The 25767-nt window shown below is 34.0% G+C and overlaps 1 protein-coding gene across 1 annotated transcript; it reads left to right on the forward strand.

Annotated features, from left to right (window-relative positions):
- Positions 1 to 4373: 4373 nt before the first annotated feature.
- On the forward strand, positions 4374 to 21268 carry Dhc62B (Dynein heavy chain at 62B). The gene is made up of 10 exons (XM_070649304.1): positions 4374 to 4526; positions 4668 to 7346; positions 8410 to 9325; positions 9674 to 10929; positions 10994 to 11386; positions 12618 to 15491; positions 15962 to 18119; positions 19062 to 20124; positions 20836 to 20974; positions 21074 to 21268. The coding sequence occupies exons 1-10, from the start codon at positions 4374 to 4376 to the stop codon at positions 21266 to 21268; spliced, it is 11826 nt and encodes a 3941-aa protein (XP_070505405.1).
- Positions 21269 to 25767: the final 4499 nt, after the last annotated feature.

Raw genomic sequence — 25767 nt, forward strand, 5'->3', positions numbered from 1 at the left:
GTTGAAAATATTTCAGTATATTTAGCCATTAGTAGGGCGGGAATTTGCTGTATTTTTGTCGCGACGATGCTGCACTTGCCTCCCGTATTGCTATGTCCCGGTAAAGCCTCAAAATGTCCCGATTTTTCAAAAAGTCATGAACTCATTAACTCTTTTAGGCATTAGAAAACTGGGAAAAATTGTCTTTAAGATCCAAACAGTTTTCTTTGAAATCTTAATCCGGCAATTGAAGCAAGTAAGCTAATAAAGGTCCATTCGATCATACAGAGACAATGGTTTCATTACTTAAGTATGTAAAATTGCTAAACTAGGTCATCAACGTATCTATTCGGATAGTTAAGCATCAATTCAAATACACATGTATGTATATGTAGCCACTCATCTTCACTGAAAGAACATAAGTTCGAATCCTGGCAATTGACTGTTATGTTAATCTTCATAGAATCCCATTTTGAATGGTATTTTCATATTCAGTTGACGTCATTTACGTTAATCGATCAAAAATGCGGCCATTTGTCGGCGTTTCCTTGATTTGGTGCCGGATTCGGCTTAAACCAAGCCAGAGTCACGTCAGCATGATGTCAGAATTTGGACCGATTAACCAACAGAATCATCAACATGATCTCAGCTCAACGTGCGGACAGAGAATTGATATAAACTAGGTTACAGAGCCAGCAACAGAGTCAGATGGAAAGCCTTCTGTTGTAACCTAAGCTCCACATAGGAACATGTAGGTTGCAGGAAGTAAAGAAGTAACCGACGTGTTCTATTCGAGTATAAATGTCACTAGTTCGATTCTAAACTAATTTACAACATTTGAACATAAAAAACCTTAAAAAAAAGAGCATTTGAGATTCAAACTCCAACCTATAGACGACAAACCGTCCAAATCAATAGATCCAAATCCTCACTCCAACTAAAACTCTGCTAAAATTGAGGATATTTTATTCAACATTTATATTATACACAAACACACAATCACTTTTCGTTTTTTTTTTTGGATAGTGCGAACGTGATAAGACTAACAAGCAAAACCGAGATTTTTCTAGCCATACAGAAAGTGTCAAATAGACGAATGAAATTGACATGGATTTACTTTACTGTCTAATTATTTTTCTCGTCACTTATCATGATTGTCTTATGGTTCTATTAATTCATTCGACTACAAATGACTTTAATGGATCGAAAATGGCTTTTTTTCCTCTTTTTTTTCAGCACTTTTCGAATATGTGTGATTAAGCCATTTGTGGCATAGAAAATTTTGTGGCCACAAATCTTTCTCAATTTCTCTGGGCCAATAATAATTTTTTCATTATTCTTTTGTTTAATGAACGAGAAAAAAAAATGATTTATGAAGATTTTTATTGCACAACGTTTGGTCACATAATTCAAACAACTTTTTTTTCTTCTATGCTTTTCAATTTTCCGCTTCAAATTTTTTGTGTTGCTTGCTTTTTATCGTTTTTATTTCTATTCTGTGCTAAAAATCAATCTGATATTTTTTGGGGGATTTTTTTGTATTTGCAGTGGTTTTTGATTGAAATTTTTCATTGATCTGTGAATTAATAAGAAGACATGGATATGAGATTGATTGAGTAATTTGGCATTCCTAGGATATAAAAAGCTCTTTTGATATTAGATCCTATAAATTCAAGGAAAATTGCATTCTCTCTGGTCGAGCGTAACAAGATTTTTCTGGTCGAGCAAAATCTGTTTCTTGTGAGTAAAAAGAATCTTACTCTCAAATCAAGCGAAGTTAGGTTATCCCTGGTCGAGCGAAGTAAGATTTTCTCGGGTTGAGCGAAGTAAGATTTTCTCGGATTGAGCGAATTTAGATTATCTTGGGTCGAGCTAAGTAAGCTTCTCTTGGGTCAAGCGAAGTTAGATTCTCTCGAGTCGAGTTAAGTAAGATTCTCTGAAGCCGAACGAATTAAGATTCTCTTGGGTCGAGTGAAGTTAGATTCTCTCGAGCTAAGTAAGATTCTTTTGGGTCTAGCAAAGTTAAATTTTCTCGGGTCGAGCAAAGTTAGATTCTCTCGGGTCGAGCGAATTTAGGTTCTCTAGGGTCGAGCGAAGTTGAATTCTTTCGGGTCGAGCGAAGTAAGATTCTCTTGAGTTTTATTTTTCAAATTATGTTAAAATGTATCTCGAATGTCAAAATTCTCCTAAAAATCAACATTTCAAACCAAAGCCAAACAAAATAAATTAAATTGAAAATCATCACACAAGTTAATAGATTTTTAAGCTTCAACAGTCATCGTCAAAAAATTTATTGAAAAACAATTTATGCTACAAATGAAATTTTCAATCAAAAAACCAAACTTCTGGTCATAAAATGAACAAAAATTATGAAATGCTATGCAACAAAATGTCAATACATTTATTTATTTTTATGCATGTGCAACAATTCATGAGTTTTATAGCTTTTTGTATAAGCCGCAAAATATATTTAAAAAAATTTCAATTTCAACCCGACAATAAATTGTTTTTTCAGGTCATAATACTTAATGATTGCAAAAATAATAAAATAATGTTAACAATTCAACATAAAAAAAATTGAAAATCTCAAGAGAGAAATGTAAATTACTTTTCTTCGTTGGATGTCCCCATGAGAAATTTAAAAATTCATCTCGCATTTATTTTTTGAGTAAAATGAGGTGAAAATGAAAATTGCTGAAAATTTTATGATGGATTGAATAATTGAGTGATTAATGCGCATTTATGGGATATTTTTGGATTATTATGCAAGAAAAAGTTGGGCAAATTATGATTTTTTTGAAATTTTAACTTATTTTCCTGTAACGGTTGTTTAAAATTTGAAATTTCAAAATTCAAATTTTGAAATGAAAATTAACAGTTTAAATTTTTGATGGCCGTTAATTTTGAATTTGAATTTTTCTTACAAAGCCAATAAGAATTCAAAATTAATATAACAGTTAAAAATTCAAATTTCAAAAATTCGTTAGATTCAAAAATCTGAAAAATTCAATAAGCTTCACAAATTACTCAAAAAACAAGCAAAACCGAGCCTAAATCCCCACATTTTATTCATAAAACAAGTAAGCATTCAGATGCCCTTATTTCACATGATGAAATACTGTCTACTGGGATTATTTATCATTTTTTTACACACAATTTATCTTCCTTATTGTAATCATCATTTACAATGCCGGATGATTAGTGGCATAAATATACTTTTTTGCGAGTAAATTTAATTTTCAGCTTAATGAGCTGTTTCCATGAAATTTATTAAATATTTTAAATGATTAGATTGTTGACATGACGCTAGATCCTATTATTCATTATAATTGGAATTAGAAAATTATTAGCAAATTTATTCATTATTAAATTTTAATGAGTTTTTGTGTGTTAAAAATAAATTAAAAATGGTAATTAATTTATATTCAATTATCTAATGAAAATCGACATAAATTGTCATGATTTAAACATTTTCTCTCATGTCTACATGCATACTATCGAAATAGCAAACAAAATTATTGTGCCATACATCAAACAGCACAACACAAAGTCAAACAATTATGTAACCTTAATCCTTGGTTATTCATTTATTTGAATGACTTCATGGCATAATTAAGTATATTACAAAAGCCTCAAAATCAGTTTCAAGTGTGATAAATTGCAATCAAAATTTCTAACCCAATTATTGTGGATTGGTTAGAGTGTGCTGTAGTGTCGATTTTAGAAGCACCAAATAAAATATGTTATAAAATTTTATCGATCGTAAAGCTTGTAATGGTAACGGTTTTGTAAAATTTAAATTTAAACGGTTTTGTAAAATTTGAATTCTCAAACGGTTCAGCAAAATTCAAATTTCCAAACGGTTTTGTAAAATTCAAAAATTTTCAACGGTTATGTAGGATTTAAAATTCTAACTGATTTTATAATATTCTAATCTTTTTACGTTTTTGTAAAATTCAAATTCTCAATCGGTTTTGTAAAATTCAAATTTAATTTTTAAAACAAGTTATTCCCTTAAAATCGTCAACAATCATATTTCCATAAATCCTAAAACTCAACAACCCCTAAAATACAAACGAAAACAAACAAGAATGCATTGGAATGTCATAAAATTTATAATAAAACTAACATTTGTATTCAATGGAATGTTATATCATGTTACCATAGAGAAAAAAAGAGTTTCATTTGATGGAATTTCGTCCACAAATGTAAAGGAATTTCAAATGCAAAATCATATGGTATGTCGTAGCTAGACAACATTGTTTCCATGCTATTTCCATTAACAACAGCTTTTTTGTGTAAACAAAAAAAAATTTCACAAAATTTTTGCCGATTATAGTAAACATTTTAATTTTAATATTTTTCATTATTTTGTGGATTAATAAGAGGAAATAATGAGTAAATATTTGAAGAATCTTCACAAGCCTTGTGATAAATTGGATAAATATGATAATGAGAAATATATGAAGAATCCATTGCTGAAATTGAATATTGATGAGATACGGAATCATCGGAGGCAATCAAGATATGAATTGAGTGCAATTAAGGTAAATTGAAGCAAGTGTAATCCTATTTGTTGTTAATTAAAGTATGCTGAGGTCTTCATGATCTGGATTCATCGTTCGATTTGCATTTTAAACTTAACCTCACTTTAATGAATTTTGATTGAAAAATGTATATCTTTTCAGTCAAAAATCTCAGTATGCCGTCATCCACCAGAACCAGATGATGACAATGGACCATTGGTTGGCGTTCATCCGCACGTATTCATTCATAAGCTTCGCTTCTATGCACGCAATACGCCCATACCAAAAATGCAAAAATCAACCGAACAAAAAATCATAAACTTTTCATCGAAACGACTACGTGACAGATATCCAACGATTGTAAATGAATACATGACTGATGTACATGATGAATATGATCGACTTATGAAAGCATTTAGCATGAATAAGCTATTAAAGCCATTACCCGATGATTTGGTACCATCAAGAGATAATTTTCAATTTAAGCGACTTGGACGTACGGAAAATTATGAGACATTCCTAAAGAATCGTGAGAAAATTCGACGAAATTTAATGTTAATTTATCCATTCGTAAGATGCATTCATTATTATTCGAATATGGACTTTCCATCGACATTAATAGATTTCAAGAAATATCGTGCAATGGGTCAATTAGGTATTCATGATATACGTGATTTTACAAAGAAGGATCTCGTCGAGAATTCAGCATTTATCAAGAAAACATGGTATCCAAAAATCATTAAAATAATGAAAAAACATTACAGCAAGCAGTCAAAATACCGATTATCAAAGAAACAATGGGATAAGGCATGGGACTGTGCAACAGGTCTAATAATTCGTGAAATAAATCTTCTTAAAATGCGCACAATTGAGCATCTTAATGAGGTCATTTTAAATCGTCACGAGATTCCGTTCCTTAAAATAATCGCAATATGTGAGAATCAAATTGATTTATGTCCAACGATTGAGGAGATTTATGACATGTATCATGGCTTTATTGACATTATTAATGATGTTGGTAATAATTTAGACTCAATTGAGTCACTCGTTCATCCCAATAGCTACGATGGACAGAGAATGAACATTAAGGTTGAATTGAACAGTCGGATACTCAAGAATGCACATACAAAATTACAAGAATCTCTGGAACTTTCATATTCATCAATGGAAAATTATTTAAGTTCATTTCAGATGGAATTTTATGGACTAAGCTCAAATCAAGCTATGAATGAACTCAATGAATATTTAGAAAAGGACCGGACAATTGAGGAATTTTTTGAGGAAGTTGAAAAGTATAAAAAATATATCGCAAAATTGAAGGTCATCGTACAAAAGGAATACTTCAATGAAGCTATAATATCACAGACTGATGCCATAAGCTCATTGCGTCGAATGGGCGAGCGACTTGTCAAGAAAATCACAGATAAAATTGTCGAAAAGCATCGAGCTGACATTAAGGACATTTGTAATGAATATGAGGAGATTAAGAAGCGAGCACTGGAAGTTCCATCATCAACAGAAGCTCTTTTTGAGACTGGCGAGTATTTGCTGTATGTCAAGAAAACAGTCATGGATCAACTTGGTGAGCGTATCCGAAATTCCTTAAAATTGACTGGCGAAATAATCGAATTGACAGAGATGAATCGACAGCATAAAGAATTGCTATGGCAGGCAGTGAATTGGCACAACAATTCATCACAGATTTTCGAGCTTGGTGGATCGAATTTCGAGGCAATGAAGTATCAATTTGAGGAGAAGCTTGCTGTCGTATCAAAACAGAATCAAGAGAGATTGAAGGAACTGGCACCGAATTTGACAATAATTAATGACATGACTGAGATGGACAAGTTGCATGAGTATCATCGTGTCTTGCAGAAATTCACTGAAGAGCTTGTGATCTTTGATGACAATGTCAAGTGGCTTAATAAGGAGGAATCGCTGTTTAAATTTCCAAAAACCAATTCGACACTGCTTGAGGAAATGAAGGACTTTGTGATTCCATTTAAGCAGCTTATTCATCTTTGTATTAAATGGTATAGGAAGTATGATGTGTGGATGGATGGTCGATTTGAGGACTTGAGACCGTCCGATGTTCAAAATATTACCGAGAATTTCTTGAAGGAGTTCCAAAAGTTTCAAAAATTCTATCGCAATAAAATCAAGTCAGACACAGAAAATGTCGAATGCAGATTCAAAGGACAATTAGAAGATCCAGACATTGAGAAGCTTCCAGCACCGCTGAAAACCTGTGCCAGAATGATTCAAACAATTAAAGACTTTAGACATGGCGTGCATGTTGTGACAATCATGTGCAATGAAGCTCTTCGTCCGCGACATTGGGATGAAATGTCACAAGTTGCTGGAATGAATTTGGAACCAGATGCAGGCACAACTTTGAGAAAAATCATCAACTTAAATCTCAGTTGTCTTGATGAATGTGAAATTATCTCAATTGGAGCTTGCAAGGAACTCCAACTGCAGCAAAATCTCGCTCAAATGATAAAGGAATGGAACAATGTTGAATTCTCATTGGGAACATTTAAAGCTAGTGACATAACAATCCTTAAAAATGTTGAAGATGCTCAATCTCTACTTGATGATCATCTCATCAAAACTTTATCTATGCGTGGCAGTGCATTTGTAAAACCGAGCGAGCAGGAGGTAAAGGAATGGTACGATAAACTTATTCGTGTACAAACAACTATCGAGCAATGGATTAAAGTTCAAACAAATTGGCTTCATTTGTTGCCGATATTCTCGTCGAAAGATATCGTCACTCAAATGCCAGAGGAGGGACGATTGTTTAATCAAGTTGATCAAATTTATAAGCGGTACATGATGGTAAGTGAAAGTTGTTTTTGAAATGAAATTGTTTGTGTTGTTGAGGGATGGATAGATGAGGATGGATATTTGGGGTTGTCTGGAAATGTATTCATTGTTTGAACTGTTTGCTGTCTGGATGAAGGGATTTGACTTATTCTGATTAGAAATTGACTTTTATTTAGATGCAAATACTGACTTGATCTTCCAAAGATCGAAGCAGAGTTGGCAGGACTCCAATATGGAGGCGCCTTTTTGAACTTCTGGAGTTCGGAGTTCCAAATTCTTGCCAACTCTGGATCGAAGTAGGCGATAAAAATTTAAAAAAGCTTCTTGTTGAAAAGCTTCTAAATGGCATTTTCTGAGTCTTAATCAGAGATTTACTGCTAAATTTGATGATGATTTGTTCCAATTGATCCACTGTGAATCATAGAGCGTTAATAAAGAGGTTGAATTGTTTCTCGTTTCTAGTTAAAACGGAAAATTAGGATTTAAATTTAGATTTGTTTACTTTTCCACCTCAAGACTTTTTCCTCAATTTTAAGCAATTATATGATGCCTTTTGATAATTTATATGTTTTAAATATTGTTAAAAAGTGTGAGCAAAGCTGTTGACATGATTTAACATCAAAATATTTGTCTAAATCGTCCAAAAAAATTAATTTTCAATTTTCTTAGCCAAAATGTTACAAAATGACAAATTTAGTAAAAAATGCGGGAAAATTCAAAAATCTTAAAATTAACGGTCAATTTATTCATTTGGTTCTATCAATTACTCAGATTTACTTTGCTAACTAATTAGACTAACTGCTTTAATTAGTCTTCTTCTGTTAAGAACGAATTTTAAATCATTTGTTTATGGCAAGTGCTGTGTTCTTATTTGAATTCATAAAATATTCTACATTGAACGTATAATAGAACGATAGAATCAAAAATAAATGCCTAAATTAGAATAAATTCAGAATACAGTTTCCCACATATATTCCATACCCACAACAAAAATCATTTCCTAGAAGTAATAAATATCCTACATCCACAAATAAAATATTAATAATATAAAACAATTGCACATCCTAAATCGTAGGCAGTAGCAAAGAATCCAAACGTAATGGAAACAGCATCACAGCCGGGACTCCTCGAGGCAATGGACAATGCCAATAATATGATGGATAATATAAATGCAGGCGTAAATAATTATTTAGAAAAGAAGCGACTGTACTTCCCACGATTCTTCTTCCTATCAAATGATGAAATGCTTGAGATATTATCCGAGACAAAAGATCCATTGCGCGTGCAACCGCATCTTAATAAATGCTTTGAGGGTATTAATGTGTTGAAATTTAATGACTTATTGGAAGCATTAGCAATGATAAGCATAGAAAAGGAAGAAGTAACATTTATAGAAAAAATATCAACAAAAGATGCTCGTGGTAGTGTTGAGAAATGGCTTTTACAGACAGAAGAACAAATGCTTTTGGCAATAAGAACTGAAACTCAAAAAAGTTTAGAGAATTATCCGCAACTAAAACGTACCGAATGGATGGTCCGTTGGCCGGGTATGGTTGTACTATGCGTATCCCAAATCTTTTGGTCAGCTGAGATTGAAAGGATATTTTCAATGAAGCAAAGCATAAAGGATTATTTTGGCATTTTACAGCAACAACTTGAGGAAACTGTCACCCTTATAAGAAGCAAGGACATAACAAATCTTGCCCGTATTACAATTCGTGCACTTATTGTGATTGATGTTCATGCTAAGGATGTTGTTGAGGATTTGACAAAGCATAATACAGAAACGGAAAATGATTTTCAATGGCTAGCTCAATTGAGATATTACATGATTGATGATGCTGTACGGGTTAAAATAATCAATGCTTCTGTACCATATGCCTATGAATATTTGGGTAATTCAGATCGTTTGGTTATAACACCATTGACTGATCGCTGTTATCGGACATTAATGGGTGCTTATCAACTTCATTTGAATGGTGCCCCGGAAGGTATGTAGGATTTGAGTTTAAAGTTATTGTAAAGTGCTGATGTCTAAGGCGCATTTATAATTTAAGTGATGAAATTCAAATTTTTGAAATCCGTTAAATGCTTGAAATTTTGAAATCAATCAAATTTGAAGTATTGAAAGCCGTTAAAATTTGAATTTTTAAATGTTGATAAATTTGAATTTTCAAAAACCGTTAAAACAGTTTGATACTTTAAAAACCTTCAAACTGCTTCTTTCTTATCGTATCTCATTAATTCTACGCTAAATTCATTTTAGACATGCTAATAAAAGAGATTTTTACATTGATTGATTGATTGATTAATACAACACTCTTAATTATCGCCTTTAGGTCCTGCTGGCACTGGTAAAACCGAAACAACAAAGGATTTAGCAAAAGCATTAGCCGTACAATGTAAAGTTTTTAATTGTTCAGACGGTCTCGATTATAAATCAATGGGTAAATTCTTCAAAGGACTTGCAGCTTCCGGCGCTTGGGCATGCTTCGATGAATTTAATCGCATTGAACTTGAAGTATTGTCTGTAATTGCTCAACAAATTCTCTTAATTGTCCTAGCAATTAGAGGTAATATGGAAACATTTAATTTCGAAGGATCCGAACTTAAACTTAATCCATCGTGTTACGTTTGCATAACAATGAATCCAGGTTATGCTGGTAGAAGTGAATTACCCGATAATTTAAAAGTTTTATTTCGTTCAATTGCTATGATGGTGCCAGATTATGCAATGATTGGTGAAATTTCACTATATAGCTATGGATTTGTAAATGCACGAACATTATCCATTAAAATTGTAACGACATACCGTTTATGCTCGGAGCAATTGAGTTCACAGAATCATTACGATTATGGTATGAGAGCGGTAAAGACTGTATTGCAAGCATGTGGAAATTTAAAGAAGCAGTTTCCTGATGAACGTGAAGACATTTTATTATTGAGAAGCTTGTTGGATGTTAATTTACCAAAATTTTTGTCATTTGACGTTCCACTATTTAACGGTATTATTTCCGATTTATTTCCAAATGTTGAATTACCGGAAGCTGATTATCAACATTTAACGGAAGTGTTTAATGACGTATGTACGGAATTAAATCTCCAACCGAAAAAGGAATTTCTAATAAAAGTCATACAAATGTATGAAATGATGATTGTACGTCACGGTTTTATGCTTGTTGGTGAGCCATACTCAGGCAAAACAAGTACATTGCGAGTATTGGCTGAATGTTTAACAAGATTACATGAAATGTATCCCAATGAGAGTCCATATTATCAGCAAATCCAATGGGATACAATCAATCCAAAGTCAATAACATTGGGCGAATTGTATGGTGCTTTTGATCAAGTTACATACGAGTGGATTGATGGCATTGCCGCTACAATGTTTCGTAATTTTGCAAATGATTCATCACCGGATCGAAAATGGATTGTATTTGATGGTCCCGTTGATGCTGTATGGATTGAGAATATGAATACGGTACTTGATGACAATAAAAAGCTTTGTTTAACATCCGGTGAAGTTATAACGATGTCAAATGAGATGTCGATGATTTTTGAGGTTATGGATTTGGCGCAGGCATCGCCGGCAACGGTAAAACACATCATTGACTGTTTAAAAATTAAAAAACCGTTAAAAATTTAATTCCAAATTTCAGGTATCACGTTGCGGCATGATATACATGGAAGCATCATCAATTGGATGGGATGCAATGACACAATCATGGCTAAATAGATGCAATCCAATATGGTCGAATGATGAATACAAGCCAGTTATTATGGCTATGTTACGTTGGATAATTCCCGATTGTTTGACATTTATACGAAAAAATTGTCAACAATTTTTGGTGCCGGGCGACATTAATATTGTCATGACAACATTATCGATTTTTGAGATGCTATTGAATGATGCAGTTGATGAGAATGCTGATGAATATGCAAAATTTATCACATCATGGTTTCAAGCAGCCATTTCATATGCTGTCGTGTGGGGCTTAAGTGGCATCATGAATACGGAATCACGAATTAAATTTGATGAATTTTATCGTGAGGTAAGGGAGATGATAAAAGTTTTTCCTCCTCTCTCTTTTTATTCTATACGATTATGTTCTTTACTGTACCGCAAAATGATTTATTGTTGACAGGTTTATCATAAATGAAACGTCTTTTTTTTTCATACATTATTACTGCATATATGTAAATTTATGTGCCTTTTCAACAATATTTTCTGATTGTTGGTTGGGATGGGGATGTAATGGGAATAATCTGTCTTTGTACCTTGCTTGTTTGTTTAAGTTGATGAGAGTTTTTGTGGAGGGATCGGTTATTGTTGTTGTCTATTGAGATTTAGATGTATTAAGTATGTGAATTAAAAGAGAGGATGGCTTAATAATTTAATGAATTTATGAGACAACAACACAAAGATGAGATTTTTAAAATTAGAATTTAAGTAGTCTAAATCCTGTTGATGAGCTTTTGTGGATGTTTTAAATGCCATACCTAAGAGCAGGGGCGTATTCAGTTTGAATACAGAGGCGTATTCAGAATTAGTCTTGAGACTTAGTCAAGATAAATCCAGAGACGTATTCAAACTGAGCACAAGAGTGTATTCAGGCTGAGCCTAGGAGCGCATTCAAGTTGAACGTACGGGCGTACTTTGGCGAAACGTAGGGACGTATTCAGGCAGAGCGTAGGGGCGTATTCAGTTTGAGCGCATGGGTGTATTCAGACCGAGCACATGGTTATATTTAGGCCGAGAACGGAGACGTATTCTGGCCAAGTGCAAGGAAGTATTCAGATTGAACGCAGGAGTCTATTTAGGAAGGGCTCAGGGACGTATTCAGATTGAGAGTAGGAACGAATTCAAGCCGACGTAAGGGGCATAATAAGGCCAAGCACAGACCAAGCGCGAGGACGTATTTAGATCGAGTGCTAAAGAGACGTGTTCAAGCCGAGCTCAGAGATATTCAGGTCGAGCGAAGCATGTTCAGGCTAAGGGCATTCAGCGCATTCAGGCGCAGAGGCGTAGTCTATTAGAAGGTTTTTTGTGAAAACTCTAGTTTTACCCCCTGTATCTCGAAATTTCTCACCAAAGATTACACTAATCTAGATTTACAACACTGTAAATTTCTTATCTCATATTCCCAAAATAATATTAATCAAAAGACAACAAACAGCTAAGAATCCCACAAGAACTCCATCATATCTTATATACTCATTCAGTCTCATTTTTTTCTTTCTCTCATTTTTATTTATTTTATTTCAATAAACAATAAATTTCAGATTTGGAATACACCCTTGCCTGCGGAAGTTGGAAAGATTGAAGTCTCAGTACCAACGGATGGTTTAATCATTGATTATGTTTACATATTTAAACAGAAAGGCGTATGGAAATATTGGCCGGATCTTGTACGTAATATGAAAATTGAGACATTTGGTGTGTCAACAATGCAAGTTCCAACAATTGATACAGCACGATATTCATATTTATTCAATTTACATTTCAAACATCAACGATCATTTCTTTTAACTGGTCCAACAGGCACGGGTAAATCGTTTTACATTCAAAACAACATGATGAAATTGCCAGAAGATAAATATGCTCCAATTTTTGTAACATTTACGACACAAATTACATCAAATCAGACGCAAGAATTGATAATATCAAAGTTGATTAAGGGTGGAAAGAAAGGAAATTGTTTTGGACCGCCAGAAGGACGTAAATGTATATTATTTATTGACGATATGAATATGCCAGCAAAGGACGTTTACGGTGCACAGCCACCAATTGAGTTGATACGGCAATATTTCGATAAGAAACATTGGTACGACTCGAAAGATACATCAAAAATTTATTTACATGATATACTCATTATTGCTGCATGCGGTCTTGTTGGTGGCTCGAGGCAAGATGTATATGCACGCTTTTTATGTCATTTTAATATATTTGCTATCAATTTATTCTCGGACGATACAAATTTTCGCATATTTCAAACATTATTATTAGACATATATAAACGTAATGGACATGCGACAGATGTTATCCAATCCTGTACAAATATTGTTAATGCAACAATTGACATCTATAATTTTGCCATAAACAAAATGCTACCAACACCATCAAAATCACATTATGTGTTTAATTTACGTGACATTTCACGTGTCGTTAATGGATGTGCATTACTACGTAAGGAATCAACAGATACAAAAAGAATGTTTACAAAAATCTGGTGTCATGAGACATCGCGAGTCTTTTTTGATCGTTTAACAAATCTTGATGATCGCCAGGAGGCATTTGTTAAAATCACTGAATGTATTCGTGTCCATTTTAAGGAGAAGATTGATGACATCTTTGACGAGTCACTTGATGATGTCGATGGTAAAATGGCATGCGAAAAAATGAATTCACTACTGTTTGGTAGCTATTTTGATATGGACGCGGAGGTTGACGAGAGAAAGTATGAGATTGTTACAAATGCCAATGCCCTTCGTGATCTCGCTTATCAATGTCTCGAGGAATATAATGCGACACATAATGCAAAAATGGATATTGTCTTATTTGATTATGCACTACAACATTTAAATAAGATTTGTCGTATTATTAGTATGCCCGGCGGTTCAGCATTACTCGTTGGTATGGGCGGTTCGGGTAGACAGTCATTGACACGTCTTGCTGCTGCAATTTTAAATCAAAAACATTTTCAAGCTGAAATAACGAAAAATTATGGACTTAATGAGTTTCGTGATGATCTTAAAATGATGTTGAAAGAAGCTGGTGGCAGTGGAAAGGATACAGTCTTTTTATTCACTGAAGGACAGATGAAAATGGAAGAATTTCTTCAAGATATTGAATGTCTTCTTAATCTTGGTGAAGTACCAAATATATATCAAATAGATGAGAAGCAAGAGGTACTTGAAATGGTTAGATTGGCAGCACAAGGTGGCAACCGTAATTTAGATATACCGCCACTTCAAGTCTTTCAATATTTCGTAAACAGATGTAAATTGAAGCTACACTTAATCCTATGCTTTAGTCCAATTGGATCATCATTTCGTACACGATTGCGACTTTATCCATCACTTGTCAACTGTTGTACGATAGATTGGTATGATTCATGGCCCGAGACAGCACTGGAGATGGTCGCTGAGAAATATATTAAAAATGTTAACATACCGGATGATACAAAAGTTAATGTTGTTAAGATATTTAAATATTTTCACATGAATGCACTCGAAATGTCTGATAAATTTCAGCGAGAAACGGGACGTATTACATACTTCACATCAGCAAGCTATCTTGAATTTATAAAATCATTTGCAATTTTAATTGGGCGCAAACAAAAGGAAATGATGGATAATAAGGCACGTTATCTTGTCGGTTTAGATCGATTGAAGGATGCAGCCGAGACAGTCGCACAAATGCAAATTGATTTGGAGGCAAAACAGCCGCAATTGAAAGTTTTAGCTGAGGAGTCACGTCAAATGATGGAACAAATTGAAAAAGAATCAATTGAAGCGGAACTGGCATCGGAACAAGTTAAACGTGATGAATTGGTTGCAAATAAGCAGGCAGCTGAATCATTGGCATTAAATGCTGAATGCGAAAAGGATTTGGCAAGTGCTATACCAATTTTAGAGGATGCAATACAGTCGCTTAATACATTAAAGCCATCTGATATCACATTGGTAAAATCAATGAAAAATCCACCCGATACAGTTAAGCTTGTTATGGCTGCTGTTTGTGTAATGAAATCTATTGCACCGGATAAGATTCCTGATTCGACAGGAAAGAAAGTTTTGGATTATTGGGGACCATCAAAGCGCTTACTTGGCGATATGCAATTTCTACAGTCATTAAAAGAATATGATAAGGATAATATCAAGCCTGAAATAATGGTAAAAATTCGTAAAGATTTTATATCACATAAAGATTTTAAGCCTGAAATTGTCGCAAAAGCATCAAGTGCTGCTGAGGGTTTGTGTAAATGGATTATTGCAATGGACTTGTATGATGCCGTTGCTAAAATTGTCGCACCAAAAAAGGCTAAATTGGAAGAGGCAAAACGAAAGTATGAAGAGACGATGACATTGCTGACGGAAAAAAGGGAATTGGCCGCACAACTTGAGAATCGTGTCATAAAATTGAATAATGCTTTGGTAAGCTGAACTTGTATTATTTTTGTGTGAGGGTTAAATTGGTTTTTGTGGTGGAATTTATGATAATTGGAGCGGTATAGTTTTAATAAGGCTTATAGAGTCGGAATTGTTTTCGGACTGAAGATGGTCATTTAGATTGTTTTGAACCTTCTGGGATTTTTATCAGATTTTTAAGGGGTTGTTTGGATGTGATGTCCATAATTTCAAAGAAGGAACGAGAGACTTTGTGGTAATGCAAATGCCGCGGTCCAGCCATTAAGTAAGAATGTTCTGCATTGGTTGCGGAACTGGTCAGTTCCACTGGTTCCGCTCTGCTAGGTTTAAAGCAAGCAAATGGGTCTCCGAAGCTCAAGCAATCAAAATCTGAATATTTTTGGAATTTACTCCAAGTAGGACTAGTCATTTAATTCCATTAAAGACATCATAAGTGCACAAACCCCTAATTAACCCAAAAACCCTAATTTTTACAGGACGAAGCAATGCTCCGACGACAAAGAGTCGAAGATGAAGTAGAAGTTTGTCGTAAAAAACTTGAAAGAGCTGAAACCCTTCTCGGAAGTCTCGGTGGTGAACGAGATCGTTGGATAAGCGCAGCCGGTGAATTGCAATTAATTTACGATTGCCTACCCGGAGATATTTTAATATCATGCGGACTGATTGCTTACTTATCACCACTCACATCTGATTATCGTAACAAATGTGTAAATGAGTGGCATAAAATGTGTGTGGATTTAGCTATACCGCAATCAAAGGCATTTAATTTCATTGCCATTTTGGGACCGGAAATGAAAATACAAAATTGGAATATAGCTGGATTACCACATGACACATTTTCAATTGAGAATGCAATCATAATGGACAATTCAACTCGATATTCTTTATTTATTGATCCACAAAATCAAGCCAATAAATGGATTAAGGAAATGGAGCGTAAGAATGAGCTTGTTGTTGTTAAATTTACCCAAAATGATTACATGAGGAAAATTGAATCGTGTATTGAGGACGGTAGACCTGTATTGATCGAAAACATATTGGAGGAGCTTGAAGCACCACTCGATCCAATTTTAGCACGTCAAACATTCATGCAGGGTAATGCCGAGTTTATTAATTTGGGCGACAATGTCTTACAGATTTCATCAAAATTCCGTCTGTACATGACAACAACATTACGTAATCCACATTACTTGCCCGAGATTTTTAATAAAGTCAGCATCATTAATTTTGCTCTGACACTTCAAGGCTTAGAGGATCAACTATTGGGAATTGTCGTTGCCAAAGAACGTCCCGATTTACAGGAACTACGACAAAATTTAATCAGTGAAAAGTCCAAAAATCAACAAAAGCTAAGGGAAATTGAGGATAGCATTTTACAGACATTATCACAATCAGCTGGCGATATATTAGAAGATGAATCGGCGATTGAAACACTCGACGACTCAAAATCCGTTGCAGTTGAAATAAAATTAAAGCAAGAGGAGTCAATCGTGACGGAACAAAAATTGGAAAAGTTTCGTGAGAGTTATAAACATGTGGCAACACATGCGGCAACAATTTATTATTCCATAACTGACTTGCCAAATTTAGATCCCATGTATCAGTTCTCGCTTAGTTGGTATGTGAACTTGTATATATTTAGCATTGAGAATGCTAGTAAATCTAAGCATATTGTTAAACGTCTAAAATTTCTCATTGATGCTGTCACAATTAATTTATATAACAATGTATGTCGTTCACTATTTGAGAAAGATAAAATTCTGTTCTCATTTATACTCACAACGAAAATTATGATATCAAATGAACAATTGCGACTCAGTGATTTGGAATTTTTATTATATGGTCAACAAAGTGGACTGACAACAAACAGTAAAGTTGATAATCCTGATCCAAATTGGATAAGTGATAAAATATGGAATAGCATATTGCAGTTGATGGATGTAAATGTAACATTAGAGAAATTTGTGATGGAATTTCATGTGAACTTAATTGAATGGAAGAGAATATATGATGATTTGAAGCCTGAAGAGATAACAATGCCGGGTAAATTAGAAACAATATTGACAGCATTTGAGAAGTTGCTGTTCATTAATGCAATACGTCCTGATCGATTTATCGCTGCTGTTGCGGTTTTCATTGAACGTGTAATGGGTAAAACTTTCATATCGCCACCGCCATTTGATATATCAAAATCATTTGAGGATTCAAACTGTTTAACACCATTAATATTCATCCTATCGCCTGGCGTTGATCCAATGCAGTCAATTTTATCGTTTGCTGAGAAATTAAAATTTGATGAGACATTTCAATATGTATCATTGGGACAGGGACAAGGCGATAAAGCACGTGTGATGATTGAGAAAGCACAACAGACGGGCGGTTGGGTATGTCTACAAAATTGTCATTTAGCTGATTCGTGGATGCCAACACTTGAATATTTGTGGGAACATATGGATATGTTTAATACTGACTCAACATTCCGTTTGTGGTTAACATCATATCCATCGAAATGCTTTCCAACAGCCATTTTACAAAATGGTATTAAAATAACAAATGAACCGCCAACAGGTTTACAGAAAAATCTTTTGCGGTCATATAATTCTGAGCCGATGAATGATGATGCTTTTTATTCTGGTATGTATTGGAGTATATTTTTTTGAGTGGAGATTGTTTTTCATGTTTTTGGATGATGTGATTGGGATTTTTGAGTTTTTATGGACTAATGAAAATTTACTCTGAACAGGTTTTAGTTTATTTGAGTAAGAGACTGGATTTTTTTGAATTTTGCATAAAAATGACGATTCAAGTCAACTTGACTTGATATGAAATTTCGATTCAATTCAACTTGATTTAGCATGGAAAAGCGTCTATCCTTGTCAACATGACTTGATGTGAAAAGTTAATGTTCAAATCAACTTGACTTGATGTTTAAGAATTCAACTTGAGTTGACAAGAAAATTTAGATTCAAGTCAATTAAAATTGATATGCAAATTTAGATTTAAGTTAACTTGACTTGATATGAAATTGGCTTTTCAATTCAATTTGACTTGATGTGAAAAATTCCGATTCAAATCAACTTGATTTGTTATGAAAAATGTCAATTCAAGTCAATTTGAATTCATATGAAAAAAATGATAATTCTAATCAACTTGATTTGACACGAAATATATCGATTCAAGTTAACTTGACATGAAAATGTTGATTCAAGTCAATTTGACTTGACACGAAATAGATTTAAGTTAACTTGAATTAACACGTAAAATGTCGATGCAATTGAACTTGACTGGATAAAAAAAAATTGCCCATTTAAGTCAACTTGACATGAAAATGTTCATTCAGGTCAAGTCAACTTGACATGAAATTCGAATCAGTTTTACCTAATTTAGCAAAAAACTGAAATATATCTCTAGAATCCATTAAGCAGTAGCCCACACGTCTCTCAATCCAATAATGCTAAATGACAAAGCAAAACTTCCAATTTTCAAACTAATCTTCACTCATTTTTCCATTCTCATATCTCCAACAAAAGGAACAATAGCACAATCTCTAACCATAAAACAATTTAATATTCTCAGGTTGCCCGGATAAGGATCGTGCATTTACAAAACTCCTATATGGTATATCCTTTTTCCATGCACTCGTTCAAGAGAGACGTAAATTCGGTGCACTCGGATGGAACATCCTTTATGGCTTTAATGAATCCGATTTTCAAATATCTGTCCAACAACTCCAAATGTTTCTCAATCAATATGAGACAATACAGTATGATGCAATAGCATATCTAACTGGTGAATGTAATTATGGTGGACGTGTTACAGACACATGGGATAGACGAACAATTGTTACACTTTTAAAAGATTTTGTTAATGAGAATGTCGTACTCGATCCCGTCTATAAATTCTCAAATGTTGATACTTCATATATTATTCCTCGTCGTACTGAACATCGTGAAGTTGTCAAGCATATCAATGAGAAAATACCAAATGATCCAAGTCCGGAAATATTTGGCCTTCATACAAATGCTGGAATTATACGTGATTTGAATGCATCAAAAGATTTTATTAATGCCATGAATGGAACAATGACACAAGCTGGTGGTGCACAATTGGCATCAAAGGAGGGTGAAAAGCTCATTATGAACATGTTGAGTGACATAACAAGTCAACTTCCATCAAATTTTGATATTGAAAAAGCAAATGAAAAATATCCAATTGATTATAACGAGTCAATGAACACGGTTCTTGTGCAGGAAATGGAAAGATTTAATAATTTATTAAAAGAAATTAGACGAAGTTGTTATGAACTTAAAGACGCACTTTTTGGCAAGATTGCTATGACACCACATCATGAAGACATTATTAAGGCATTTACAGCCAGAAAAATACCTGATGCATGGATGAAAAAATCATATCCGAGTTTAAAAAGTGTTGGTGCATACATCCGTGATTTTGCTGAACGATTGAAATTTCTTCAGACTTGGTATGAGTACGGCAAACCAAAATGTTTTTGGTTATCGGGATTTTTCTTCACACAAGCTTTTTTGACTGGTGCGATGCAAAATTATGCAAGAAAATTTAAAATTCCAATTGATACATTGGCGTTTGATTTTAGCATGTTGGATGTTTTTGATGCAAATGAGTGAGTATTGAGTGTGGTTTTGTGGTGCTTGTTTGTGGGATTTGGTGATCAGGGAGTGGATATTGGGATCTTCTAGGGCAGTGCTGTCAATACTGTGTTGCACTTTGGCATACCTTGGTGATGGGTAAGCCTGGCCATAATTCCAGGACTTTCCAAAAAGATTCTATCATCAATTGGAATCGCAGTGCCATCGGACCAGCGCTTTGAAATTCTCACCACGCAACTCCAGAATTCCTATCTTATTATTGGTGTGCCACGGCCCACAATTTGGACAACACTGATCTAGAACAGTGATCTATAGCAGTGTTATCCAAACTGTGAACCTTGGCATTCTAGTGTGCGGCAAATTTATTAGAAAATGCCATGAACCGCATTCCGTGTACGGTTTCGATCGTGGCCTACCACCAAGGTGTACCGTAACACACAGTTTGAGCAACACAGATTCTAGAAGTTTAGACGCTTCAGCCGAGTCTCGAACCCATGATCATAGAGTCAGAGTTGAAGTACTAAGCCATTCGGTCACCGAGCCATTTTGGTTTACAAATTACGAATGCCAAATGCAATTATAAATGCCAAAACTTCCCCAAAGTCCACAATCCTGTTAAATCATCACTGAGGATCTCACATCCCTCATCATGTCTGCATCATCATCCATTTACATTAATCATTTATCAATTTCAATATGTTTTTGTCTATTTCTCTCAACTTTAGAATTCCAGCACCACCGCCCGATGGTGTTTACATTTATGGATTATTTATTGAAGGTGCAAGATGGTGTACTAATGAGAAATCATTGTGTGAGCAGCTGCCAAAAGTCATTATTAATGATTTTCCTTGTATTCATTTTCTGGTATGTGTTTAACTCATGTTTTTTCAATTTATTGAAATGAATTATCATGTTACGTGACCTCCTTTAATGGAATATTATTTATATCCTTCATCTTTACAGCCAATACTCGGTAAGGACTTGAATGAGAGTTCGCGCTACAAGTCACCGCTCTATAAGACAGCTGAACGTAAAGGAACACTGTCGACGACAGGTCATTCGACAAATTATGTTGTAGCAATTCTACTTAATACAAATACCGATCCTGAGCACTGGATTAAGCGTGGTGTTGCATTGCTGTGTCAGAAAACTGAATAGAAATTGAAAAAATACTTTTTTTTTATAATCCAAATAAAATTGTCGTGTGGAAATTGAAAATGATTCTCGCAAATCTTTAATAAATTGCAGCTATATACTATGTACAGATGTCTTAATACTCTTGAAGATGCGGGATTATGAAAAAAAATAGAGATGAGATATTTTTTTGCATGAATAAAACTGCAGATTTTCAATTGAAAAAATATTTTCTTGTCTTTTATTCAGTCATGAATAAAAAAAAAATTTGTAAAAATATTTTCCTTTCTGATAAACTTTCAATAATCTTTTGTGAAAGTCGATGAAAAGCATTTTTTTTGCTCAATTCTTAGGTTCTTATGAACGGTTTGGAAATGATGTGTATCAAATAAGTAATTATGCGACATGATGTTAAGGTGAGTTGAAGTGGCTTGGTGGTGGAATGGTTTAGTACTTCGGTTTTAAATTGTTGCAATACTGATTACTGATCCTGTGATCGTGGGTTCGAGACTCGGCAGGAGAAGTTTTTTAGCTTGTTCTTTTTCGAATTATATGGAGGAAAAAAGCTGTTCTCAGACCTAACAGGCAAAAGGCAAACTCTCGAGAGCTTGCTTCACCCTAAATATACTAGATGGGCATGCTCGTGAGCGTTGCTTTCAGCTAACTCTAAATTTTGAGAGTACGCTGTTTACCTTAAGTATAAGTAGCTTTCACTTCAGTACCCGCAATTCTTACTTACTTACTTACTTACTTGGATGGACGGCACGGAGGCGCATTGCCGTGTTTTAAGAACGTCTGTAGGCGGCTCTATCTTTCGATAACTTCTGCCAATTTGGGAAATTGAGGACTCAAGCGTCCTTACAACACAACCAATCTAGGACATTTTTGGTCTTCCTCCTGACCTTTTGCCGTTCAGTATCCCCAATACTCTTCCAAAAGTTGACCATAATTTATGAACAAATCCCCTCTCCTTCTTACAAACCTTTTTCATGCTGTAAATATGTCTTAGATAGATGTTCACAATCAAGTGAACATAAAATAAGCATGAAATATATTAAAAGAAATGAAAATGCAGTGGGTTTTTGGAATTTGATGATGAAAATCAACGAATACTTAAGCTTTTTGAAGAGAGTTTGGTTGTTATGGTAACGGATCATGTTGTAGGATTGTATTTATAGGATTATAAAGTTTTATTAACTTTGAATGTTTACTGCTCATAGACATTAATATGCATTGTAGGTGCACACGTGACATTGCTAACATATGTGGGTTTTTAATGGGAATTAGATTGCGTCATTCTATTGATTATGGCTTATTATGTTGTAAGTCTTAAATAGTCATTAGGAAATGTTTTTGATTTCGAGTGGAACAGGCTCAAATTGCAGTATATTTCAATCAGCAACGCTCTAAAATGTCCAAATCAATGAACAGGCTTTCATTTGGAACTGTTCCACTAGGGTACGCTCTGTGATGTCCAAATCAAGTGAAGAACCAGTAATTTATGTCTAATTCAAAAAAATGAGCGTTAACTTTGTGTATCGTAGTTGCAGACCCCTTAATGCTCGATTAATCAAGAATTGGAGTCCATTGGAGTCTAAGCTTCATTGGAGGTGCCTTTTTGGACTTCTGGGGTCCACAATTCAGTTGAAGTTCCATTTTGGACTTTTGCAGCCCAATTGTCCAAGTCCTGCCACCCCTGCTGTCTATATTGCAACTTAAAACTCACATCATTCAAAAAGCCCCTTCAACTCCTTCATTCCACATATCCAATTTTAATCGTAAATAATTTCAAATTAATTTTATTATTCATCAATAAAATTCCAATATAACGTTGAATGCTCTCAAATTACCAAGCGATAACAAAAGTACATTCAATATGTGTTGTAACATGAAGCCTATTGCTAATTTCTGATGGCAATAATGAAAATTGTGAATACTTGAAAAGCAATTATGGTTTTTATGCTAGCATACCTAAAAAACATATGAGTTTCAGAATGTGTTGTCAAATTAGCAGGAAAAAAGCTTGTTTTTTGGAATGATGCATTAAATTAATGGCGGTGAATTTTATATGCATGCGTTGATAGGAGTCATGGAACTAGGGGTTAGGTTGGTATTTGTAATTGGCATGAGGTAGTAAGCGATAGAGCTAGCTTCAGGTGCTAACTGAGGGAGGACATTACATTTGTTGTGTACGGTCAGCGAAGGAAGTGAAGGATGAAGTTTGAAGTTGTCTGATCGCGGACCGCAAAAATTGAACGAAATTTTGGAATTTTTTTCACGAAAAATCCTTAAAAAATTGAAGAATTTGGATGGGGCAGGTGTTGGGGGTCAAGTACTTAACTCCCTTGAATACGCCCCTGCATGCAACTATTGACAATAAGCCATTAATAATCGCACACCTTACAAATGTGTGGAATTGGAAATAAATCACTAAAAAAATTCTATTCAAATTTAAAACCATGAATAAGCTTCTACACCAGTGGTGGGCAATTTGTGTGCCGTGGCACATTTTTCCAATTTTTTTGGAAATGCCATTAATCGTATTCTGTGTGCGGTTTTGATTGAGGTTAGTCATCAAGGTGTGCTGCTAAACACAAAAGATTGTTCAGCACTGTTCCTCAATAAGCTTTAAAAAACTGTATGTTTTGAGTTGTTTGACGATATTTCATCATCAACTCTTAATCTATCATGAAATCTGAGCTTTTTTGTAGAATAATAGAAACTAAAATGCACGAATTTTCAAGTATTTTTATGTATTGACATTTGAGATTCCAGTACGTGAACTCAGAAAAGAATGTTAATAGCGGTTTAGATGAGGATAAAAATGTTCATTCGACTGATTCCTTTTGGAATCACATTTAATACTGAAAACAATACAGCAGGCAGGAACTACACAACATCGATTGAAATCACAATGTAGATGAATTTTATAGTTTTATATGAGCGAACAGCAGCAATAAAGGTTTTTGATTGATGAGCTGATTCATTAGCGGGAATGGAAGGAAATATCGATGCTGAATGTATGGCAATAATGCTTAAGTGGATGTATAGAATTAGGATAATAAAATGAGTTGAGGTATACAGCAAATGATTATGAATAATAGATGAAGAGCACCAGCATAATTAAGTTCAATTAAGACTTATTTTTATATTGCTGCTGCTTCTGTTGTTGTTGTACGGCATCAAATCCGTCTGTATTTCCATTTATTGTCCCAATGAGATTTCCGAATAGTTTCAAATTCCATTTTTATTGCCATTTCTTCCTTACATTTCTTATGGACTATACATACTCAGACAAAATCTTCAATTATTCATGGAACTGCTCACAATTCCAATTTTCTTGTACTCAGAAGTGTCGATTAACAGTAATGACCAAAAAACGTTTCGATTGCAGCACTTCCAACGTGCCTTTAATGCTCACTTCTTTTCTCCTAGATTTGATACTTTTAAGTGTCGCATTATGTGAATCAACATTGAGAACATTTAAGGAACTGATAAGAAACTCTTTCACAATCCATACTCAGTGCATTGATTCGAGAGGAACTTGAAGGAACAAAATTTAATTTGACTTGAATCAGAAATTGGATAAATTATGCAAAAATCAAGTCTGAAATCGAAGAATGAAGAAATTTTCAAAAAGTTCCTTTTTTTGCTCCTTTTTTTATTGCAAATTGATTCAATTTTGAGTATGAAAATTTTTCTGCTCTCTTGATATTTCATCGCGAATGAGGTGGAACTTGGGTGGAACAACAACAGCACAGAAAGTCATGACAAAAAAAAGTTTTTATTGCATTTTTTGAAGATTGAATTTTTTTATGACTTTTTATGCTGCTTAAAATATCATTTTGGGTTATTGAATTTATTTGTGTCCTTAAATTGTTAGCTATTGTTTTTAAAAATGTGTAGGCATAGATGTGAAGTAGCTGACCTGTTTTTGGATTCGGATGATTTTATCTGAATTGTTTGCCTTAAATTCAGTTAAAATTTGATTCGTTTAGGCTTTGAATGAACCAAGAGACTAAAACAATCAAATAGAATTGAATCTAATCTGAGTTTCTCGGCACTTAAATCCACAAATTCTTCTAAATCAGCCTAGATTATGTCAAGGAATCTGAAAATCAGGTCAAGATTGCAATTTTGTTTCAATATCAAGCGTTAATTGCATAAATTTAATTAATTTCGACTCTGAAAAGGTTTTATAATGACAACTAGGCACATCAGTAGCTTAAACATAGCAGCTTAAACTTAGACAACAGACCATGCTCAGCTAAATTGCAAAAACCATTAAATTGAACATTTAAAACAAGATCCAGTACCTAACAATCGACATTACTTTATTATTAAGTGCAAAATGAAGCAAAAACATCCAGAAAAACTCAGGAGTAAGTTAAGAAAGGCAAAGAAAATGCTAAACAAATTGATTGATTGCCAACAGCAAACAAAACTTTTTCATTTCATTTCTTTCGATTTGATAAAAAAAAAAAGAAATAAAAATTGAATTAAAGGTGGAAAAGTAAGTAAAT

Source organism: Chironomus tepperi, unplaced genomic scaffold (assembly GCF_022539635.2).
Source record: "Chironomus tepperi strain 1889 unplaced genomic scaffold, CSIRO-AGI_Ctep_v1 contig_422, whole genome shotgun sequence".
NCBI classification, from domain to species: Eukaryota; Metazoa; Arthropoda; class Insecta; order Diptera; family Chironomidae; genus Chironomus; species Chironomus tepperi.

Excerpts from the sequence above, each read along its gene's own strand:
- Dhc62B (XM_070649304.1), top strand. The coding sequence starts at position 4,374 with ATGAGTAAATATTTGAAGAATCTTCACAAGCCTTGTGATAAATTGGAT. Across the intron at positions 7,347-8,409 it reads TTTATAAGCGGTACATGATG|GCAGTAGCAAAGAATCCAAA; the intron begins GTAAGTGAAAGT and ends CCTAAATCGTAG. Across the intron at positions 20,125-20,835 it reads GATGTTTTTGATGCAAATGA|AATTCCAGCACCACCGCCCG; the intron begins GTGAGTATTGAG and ends TCTCAACTTTAG.